General features: G+C 37.5%; 1 protein-coding gene across 1 annotated transcript in view; it reads left to right on the top strand.

Moving 5' to 3' along the window:
• Positions 1-1,161: 1,161 nt before the first annotated feature.
• Positions 1,162-9,411, top strand: part of LOC136979323 (transmembrane protease serine 9-like) — a 43,122-nt gene continuing 34,872 nt past the window's right edge. The window contains exons 1-2 of the mRNA XM_067275269.1: positions 1,162-2,146; positions 2,224-2,312. Coding sequence (XP_067131370.1) covers positions 1,162-2,146; positions 2,224-2,312 — 1,074 coding nt within the window. The remainder of the gene's footprint in view (positions 2,147-2,223; positions 2,313-9,411) is intronic.

The following is a 9,411-nucleotide window of genomic DNA, read 5'->3' as shown; positions in this document are numbered from 1 at the left end:
TCTTCATAATCATTCTAACCGTAGTTTTTCCAAGACGTATAAGTTTCGTCGATTTATTAAAATTAATTCAATTTTACGAAAGACCGAATAAATAAGTCGATTTGAACATTTTGTAAATTAAGTCTTTATATAAATAAACAACAACTAACCCGTTATACAATGAAGTCTTTAGTTTTAAATGTAATGGAAAATGAAATATTTTCTATTATATTCATCTTAATAAAAAGTTAAAATTTTTATTATAATTTTATCATCTTGTAATCCGAAAATTGTATTAAATGCTTAATGCGATTTTTACGAATTCCTTAACACCCGATCTTAATTTATATATTATTTTACTAAGGAAACACATTTTTACAAATTAGCTCGGTATAATTTTTATTTTCTTAACAGAGAGAATGGTAAAGACGTAATGTCTCGAGAGGTAAGTCGCATTACTTGGGGCGCTTTTCTGCCAAGGAATTCAAATATTATCCGAAGATAGACTTTTTGATGCGAAATTACAAAACATAACTGAAAAGCGAGTAACTGAAAGAGAAGTCTCGTGTACTGGAAATCTGCCGTTTTCTACATAAATAGTCGAAATCTAATTTAATTATCGTTTCGAGCCCGTCGTTTACTTGTTTAAACCATTCAAACGTTTTCTCGTAGATTTGCATGCGTCAAAATTTGGCAATCGCAATTGTTATTTTTTAAACAAATAAATGAAAAGGGAGGGGAATTTTTGACGCGACGATGGTATTAAACTTTCAAAACGACGCGGAGTTAAATTGAAAATGTCCATCAAGCGAATTTTTCTCGTCAAGTTGAACGACCTTTTCACAGCTGCGAAAGATATGACGTACTAAATGAGTAATTTTTACAACCTGTGGGATGTTCGCGGCCCGATGGACGGAACTGGTTAGTCGGTGAGACCAGTCTGAGTTAAACCGGACAAAAAACATGTACGGTACGTACAGTACATTCGACGTTCTCGAATCAATTAACGCCGTGCCGCTATTCGTCTTAGCAATTATTTGTAAGATTTTTGGCTTCCCCTTTCCCAAACCGATAATGTTATTTTTCGTTTTACCAGGGCGTTCGCATACTATAAGTCAAAAACCCTGCACCGATGCGGACGGCATGGGCGGCGTTTGCATGTTTCGGTGGGACTGCATAAACATGAAAGGCCTGATGCTCTCCACCTGTTTGGACGGTTTCTTATTCGGTGCCTGTTGCTTCTTCGGCGCTAACCACAGCCTTACCGAAATGGATTCCGGCTCGTCGCCCTCTCCACCGGTCTCCGTTACTCAGGCCCAAGAAAATACCACCACCACTCTTGCGCTACTTTCCCCGTCCACCCTCGACCACGCTTATCATAAGTCTTCGTCTTCCATAAAACTTTTTGAAGCCGGCGACGTAAGCACCACCGCAGAAAATTCTGACGTGGCATTTAACAGTTTGTATCCTTCTTTCTATTCTTCGGTGTCGTCGTCTCCCTTAATCGGTTCGTTTGCGGATCTGCGAACCACTCCGTTGTCACCGTTATTTTCTAACTCGTTCCTATCTGAGAGTGGCGAAGAATACTTTTTATCTTCCCCTTTTTATAATGATTCTTCGTATCATTTGGAAGAGGTCCACGCGCTCAGTAATTCTTACGGAATAAGTTCGGCAATTCGAACCACGAAAGACTGTGTTTTAACTTCTAGTCGTCTTTTGAAACCGTTATCTGGAATATTTCTTTCCCAAGAGGTGGAACGGTCGTCGTTTAATCTGGGAGAGAAACCGTCCGACGTAATAACTATCTCGAAAACAACGGAGATAAAATCTTCGGTAATTCCTCTGGAAGAATATTATAGTTTTTCATCTGATAAAGTCACGTTATTAACTTATACACCGGTTACGGACCGGACGACGACCAGCGTAACTTCCAGTATCGCCGACCGTCTCGATTCCGGAGGTAGCAAACTATCACTTCCCATTGCTAGCGCACTAATAAGTGATATTCTTCAAAATAAAGAAATCGTTTCGTCGTCTACGTCATTAATTCCTTCTTTTTACTTAAGCACGCACGTATACAATGTATCGACTTTCTCCACTGTCGGGAAATCTCAGGACGATTCGTTGAAAAATCACACTTTAAATAACACCGATAATTTGGAAACAGGTAAATGCCTATATTATATTACGTAAACGGTAGCTATAATAATTAATTCGAAAGTTAAAATCAAATGTTTAAATCAGATTTTTCAGAATGTGGCGTGAAGCATCTTCGTCCGTTTGGAAGGATCGTAGGAGGAAAGAATACGTTTTTTGGGAACTGGCCGTGGCAGGTATATTACTTAAAATATATCAATTATTTTATTTTATAAGGTGAAGTACAAGTTGATAAAGACGACTGTTTACTTTTATGGTCTCGAATAAGTCACATACCACTCCGCTGGGGCCGTGTATTTTGTATTACGACAAAAGAAACTGCACAAAACTCGGCAAGGTAACTTTCTGTTTTTGATTCGAACTCTCGTAAAAATACGGTTATTTTCTGGCATTGGTTTTTTTTTCGCAACTCGAATAGCGCGCGCAGCCCCCCTCGTCCTTCCCGCAATAAGAAAAGAGAAAAAGCAAAGCAAGAAGTGCCATGAGTTAATTTTCTTCATTGATGTGCATAGTAACTAAATATGTATATATTGATGTTAAATTTCTCTTCTTGTTAAAACTCTATTCTTCAGCACTCGGCTGGATTTACAGTATAAAATAACGAATTTCGTACTATACGTATATATAGGCTAATCTAAATAATTACAAATATTATCACTCCGTGTTGACAAGAGGTGTCTTTTCGAACATTTTTCAAAGTTCTTCTGCAAGACATTATAAAGTTTTCTAATTATTCATTTGTAATCGGGGATTGGGTTAAGGTGGTAGCTTATGGCTCTGGGAATCTAATCCGAATTGCGGACGGTCGACTGTTCGATTTCACAAACCTAGCGGGACATAAATAAAAAAAAAAAAAAGTTGCTCCTTTGTGAATCAAAATAATTTCTCTAGAAACGGAAACATAAAGTTCAGCCTGGATATGCAAATTACTTTGTTATGAAAGTGACCCGTGACTCGGAATAAACAGATATTATGGCGCGCTTCTTTATGCAGCGAGAGTGTAGCGAAATACCGTCACGAGCGGTGTTGTCCAATTAGAAACCAGTTTCAGTGTGTTCGCTGTAAAGCGCTTCTCGAGCACTGCATAAAGAAACGCGGCCTATCTACTTAACCGAGCGGTGATTGACAATCTCCCAGGTCTACTGTACTGTACGTCACAGTAAGCTGACTTCGAACGCCCGTTGAGCTGATCCTCCTATTTGTTTTGAGATTTGTGTTGCATACTGTTTTCAAATGACGCTTCCGCATCGCGGATCGCTGTAGTCAATATTCAACAACACATTTGATTTCAGATTCGGTGCTATTAGGCATTCCTGGTATCTCTTCCGTAAAGCCCCATTCTTGTGCCGATGAAAAGTGTAGTAAGTTTTTGCTCAAAATTTCCATTATAGAAAATTTGGCCCCTATCACAGAATGAGTCGTCATATTTCACGAGAGGAAATTTTCGACATTGGGTCGCAAGCAGCAAACGTGAAAGATTGGAAGCCGTGTATGCTTTTATTCTGCAAAAATGTAACGTCTCGTCATTGCCGGATGCGGCTTTTCTCAGCCAAATGCCAAGAAAAGAATAGGAATTGTGTTCTTCAAATTCAAGAAAAATGGAAGAGATGCAGACGGTATCGCAGGCACTTTATTGTTATAGTAATGGGATAATGGGCAATGACGAGACGTTACATTTTTGCAGAATAGAAAATCATACACGGCTTCCAATCTTTCACGTTTGCTGCCTGCGACCCAATGTCGAAAATTTCCTCTCGTGAAATATGACGACTCATTCTGTGATAGGGGCCAAATTTTCTATAATGGAAATTTTGAGCAAAAACTTACTACACTTTTCATCGGCACAAGAATGGGACTTTACGTGCATCTATTCCGGATGTTAGCCCGGTAATTTACGTAGAATACCTCAGAAGGTATCCGAAGACTGCCCTTTAAAAAGCAAGAAACGAAAGTCGAAACATTTAGTGAAAGGGAGAAGTAAAGAAGAATTAGCGAAGGCAACAGAAATTTAACTATGCTGTGCTGGAAAAAAAGGGCTCTGCTGCTGTTGTCAAAGAGTTATCACTTACTTCACTTAAACGGGAACTACAATAAAGAAAGGCCGAAAATCTTTATCCCACACAATGACGTCCTCAGATGAAGCGCTCGCAATGATTGTTGACGCAAATCTTTTCACTAACCAATAGAAAATCTTACCGGTACGAAAGCGAATGGCACAAACAGTCAGTTATATCCAGTTTATTATGTCGTGTCTAAGTACAGATCTTTGTGCCACCCGCCTGGGATCGTCGTAACAGAAACTACAATGGAGATCGAGTTACCGTCACTGATTCATTACGCTGTATAACGATTGTGCACAGCAAACGAAGAGGAAATACAGATTTTTTATAAAGACAGATTCGAGATTATCATAAAGTGGAGTTGTGACGGATCCACTCAAACAAAAAATTTTCTAAGAGTACCAAAGAGATGAGAAATTATTCAGCTTGTCTATGGGTCTAGTTCAACTTTATTGGTTTAGTAATGGGTGTAAAAAATATTTGGCAAAATCAGGCACGCCCCACCAGTAGCCGAGTGGATAAATCCACCAAATACTACTAATCGGTTATGGGTTCACGCCTGACCAACGGGCTGGCCATGTAAAGTTTTCCGGATTTTCTTCACGTTAGTAACACCTAAACAGGGACCGCTTTCCCATAAGAGACCTCCCGGGAAGCATTCCCATTCGGCAGATCGCTCGTGTTTTGCGTTGCCGTATACGAATGTAACCAAACTAAACCAAAATCCAGCGCCTTCTTCCACGAGGTTGTGTGAACTCATAAAGTTTGCTTTTGTGAAAGAAACTGATGAGATAACTGTGGAAGAAGTGAGAATGATGAAAGAACAACTGTTGGCCCTGTGTCCTACCAAAATATAAAGACTGTATTTGCAATGTTTATGTTAATATCTTGAATGATAGGTGGAAAGGTCTACAATACTATAACATCTTGAAAATCTACCTAAACAATTTTACCTGTATGACGCAGCACCTTGCGGAATGAGTCAACCACCAAACAGGCGACATTGATGTAAATTTACTTTAGGAAAGTCGCCTTTTCACTCGTCGATACGTTTTATGGAACGTACAGTACATATCATATAAACTTGAAATCCAGTCGTGGCAAGCCCGAAGCAGAGCTAACAGAAGTAAGGTTGAAGAAGGTAAAAGCCAGTACAAGACAAGTTGCGCAAGGAATTAAAACTTTGAGTGGATTTGCCGAGACAGATATAAAGAAATACAAACGACGGAAACACAACTCACGAGTTTTTCCGAGAGGCCGAAATTACTGGCATTAATGCATGGCTCGTAAAACGATTCTATTTTATTTTAGAATGTCTAGCTTGTGGCTTTGCCATAAATGTGGCTAAATTGAATGCATACACGAAAGAAACGCGTGACTTATATCTGAGACAGTATAATTGGTACGCGACGCCAGTAAGCGTACATAAAATTTTATTTGACGGAAGGGACATAATCGCAGCAACAATTCTTCTAATTGGCCAATTTTCTGAATCTCTGGAAGCCAGAAATGAACCTAATAGAACATATAGGAAATTGTTTACGGGAAAACGTCCTGTGTGGACACCGACATTGATTTATTGCACAGGTTATTGATAAATTCAGATCCATTTATTTCCTCTGCATTATCTACCACGAACCAGTCTCAAATCACAGAAGCATTGGATCTACTTGAGGAACCATCGTATGACTCGACGACGTCATCTTCGAACTAGTCAGATTGAGAAAGTACTAGCGATAGCGATTTAGAATGACAACAATTCTCCATGAATTCTGCGGAAAACTATTTCCTGAAAACGTTTTAGTGTACTGTACTGTACATACACTGATGTTTGTACAAGGAGAAGATTGTATGAATAACATTGCATTAAATTGTACGCGTATGAATTCGCCTGCCTGCAAAATCCACATCTAATTACAACATTATATTATTTGTACTGTACGTATCATAAATTTTTCATTACCGGTATGTTGTTTGTGTATAACACAGTTTATTATATGTAATAGTTTTGTTACGTTTTGTATGCCTTACCAGTCTCATTAAACATGCAAATACTCCGTAATTTCAGCACACGATTAACGTCCTCCTAGATCGATGAAATTGAATACTGTGGGACGGGTCGAAAACCCCAGGAATTTTTCTGATACGTCTAGCTCCGTCTCTCACCGTCCGGCGGAATCCATAAGGGGCTTGCTAAAACAGGTCGTCTCAGTGTCCATGCAGCGGAAAGAGTAAACAATGCAGCTGAACTAAAGCATGTTTCTAGGCAACGCATCCATTCACTCCATGCCATGATTTCTGGCACGATTTCGCTCTACAGACGAAGTTGCAAATCCTGGAAGGCGCCGTCATAACGTTGTACTTCTTAAATGATCTTTAACAACCGGAAAACGTCACATAATAAATAAAAGACGGTTGTGCATACATTAACAAATGTACAGTACAATGGTAGTACGGGAGAGTTTATAATTTTAACATATGGAAAAGTTGGCTTATTGTTGTGATTTAAATAATTCGTCTGCATAAAGTTCATGGATAAGGGTTACGGCAACCGCCTTCACTTAACGTTAGAGTTATTAATAATAATTTCCCAAAAGCGTGTTTTACGTACCGATTGAGACGACAGATGCAATAAACAAGTGCATTTATAAAATATTATAAAGTAATTACTGTACAAAGCTTTAATGAAATTACATCTATTCGACGTCTTCTGGAGGAATACGTAGCAATCCAAAGCCCACATACCCTAATTTGTAACGCGTGTCCGGAAACGTCAAAGTACAAAGTTTCGTTGAGTTGGACTACTTACTATCCGCACCTTCAGACAACATCGAATAGAAATTATTTAATTACAATTTTCCTTTGTTTCCATAAAATCTTTGCGAGGTCTTAAAGCCTCGGCCACGCAGACACTACGCTACGGGAACTATACTGGGTGGCCACATAGAAATTATCAATACGTAATCCTAAATATAATATAAATTTATTAAATTTTAATTCTTGGTCGTCGGTAAAGAACCTCGCTTCGTTAATTAACATCGTACGAGAAATTTCATTTTAATATATCGTAAACTTATATAATAATCGAATATATTGTATAATGTCATCGATAGGTCTAAAGAAAGGTCGAATTTGAAAGTCGAATGTTCTAATATTGTTCGATTTTCACGACGTGTTCTGATTATATCCTTCGATTTTCAACGAATGTTCTAAAGAAGGAAGGTCGAGAAAAACCGAATTAATCTGTTTAAATTTGAAAATTGAATATGTTCTAACATATTACTCTTTTTCTTTTTTCTTTTTTTTCTCCAGCGCCCGTAAATTTTTCACGTCGCTTTCTCTCGTTCTCCATTGTTACTTAACACTATCATTGTTACTTAACACTTTGGTACTTAAATTTGGTACCCTGTGTACAAGATTTCAACTTTCAATTCCTGACCGTTTTAGCGAAAATTAAGATGATTACGTTATAGTCAACCTTACTCGTTTTCACAGAATGCAAGAATTGGGTCCCCCCTATTTCCAGACTAATTACAGAATTTTTAGATCGGTCTGAAAATATCTTCGATTTGCCGCAAAAACGAAAAAAGTGCATCTGCGTCTTGCACGTCGCTTTCTCTTAACACTTCCATTGTTACGTAACACTTCCATTTTTGACACTTCCATTGTTGACACTTCCATTGTTACTTAACACTTCCATTGTTACCTAACACTTCCATTGTTGATGGAAGTGTTAAGCCTTACTCCTGTCCCTCTCTCCCGTGGGAGAGGAATTTCGAAAAATACCTTCTTAGTGTGCGTTCTCGTGACGTACCCTGTGTACCAAATTTCAACTTTCAACTCCTAACCGTTTGAGCTCTGTGCCGATTATTATTATTATCAACTCGTCTCGATTATATATATAGATATACAGTAAGATCCCGCTTAATGCTTCCTCGTTTAACGTTGATTCGATATCTGCCCGAAGCCTAAAAGTAAGCTCAAAATTTATGCTGATTCAAATTATCGCGGAATTTCATTGATCCGTATATAATACAATTATATACGAATCAATGCACTCTCGACAAACATGTCTGCGTAAAATAAATAGTCATACAGTCGAATAGTGTTATTTATTTTTACAGTATGTAATCTACTTTTACTTTTCCGGCTGTTATATATAACACAGGGAAAGTTTAGCGATCGGTCGAAAAATCACTCCCCAAGATATTTACATTTTTGGACTCAGAGAACCTTGAAACATCGAGAAATGCAAAAAGTCCGAGTTTTTCTGTATGTATGGATGGTAGTGTCTGTGTGTGTGGGCACGGTTTTGTTGAAAATTTCTTTCAAGCTTAATAACTCCTGTACTTTTTGCCGAAAATTTCTGAAATTTTGTAGCGAAGTTTGTGTATTAGGGGATTGATGCTATTAAATTTTGGTAGTTAAAGATGGAGGGGGTGGGGAGATAAAAAGGGTCGTGTCATATCGCGAGTAGGGTCGACTTGATGACGATTTTACTCGTTATTAGCATTTACAATATTTAAACGACAAATCCTAACCTTCAAAATTAAACTTTCTGTCATTTTATAATAATTAAAAGTATAAAAAGTTTTTAAAATAAAATATGATAACAGATGGCGCCATCAAAATTGTAAATGTTGCCGGGAAAGTTAGGCGACTCGTTGCTGAAATTTTTAAAAAATATGATTTAAATCATTCCATCATAAATCCGGGTAAAGCAGAGTTTTGGAGTTTGCAAATTAATACACTACGATGTACAAAACGAAATGCTTTTAAAATATCCAAAGAAAAAGTAACAATAATTTTGCTTTTATCTAGAATTTCAGTTAGATAAGTATGGAAATCGATCAAACTTTCTATCGTTAACGTTTCTTGTCTAAAACCATATTGTCTAGAAGAGAATCAACTGTTTTTTTAAAATTATAAAATGCCATACTTCTTTTACAGAATAACGCCATTTTATGATTCAAAAAACAAGCTTTTAAAACATTTTGCTTATAATTAAAATTAATACAAAAGTATGATAACTATAGACGTAACTGATCTACGGCCTAAAAGCGGGTATTACTACATTTTACAATAGATGCAAGGAAAATTGTCGGACCTAACGAATGAATTAAATACGTAAGTGACGAACTAAAGGACGAAAACGTTCGCATTGACCAAAGAATATTTACGTCTTTACATTGCCAGCCAGTTAGAATAAAGATAT

This window comes from Centruroides vittatus, unplaced genomic scaffold (genome assembly GCF_030686945.1).
Source record: "Centruroides vittatus isolate TY-2023 unplaced genomic scaffold, ASM3068694v2 contig_602, whole genome shotgun sequence".
In the NCBI taxonomy this organism is placed as follows: domain Eukaryota; kingdom Metazoa; phylum Arthropoda; class Arachnida; order Scorpiones; family Buthidae; genus Centruroides; species Centruroides vittatus.
Note: the sequence above shows the minus strand (reverse complement) of the source record. Positions and strands in the feature narration are given on the sequence as shown.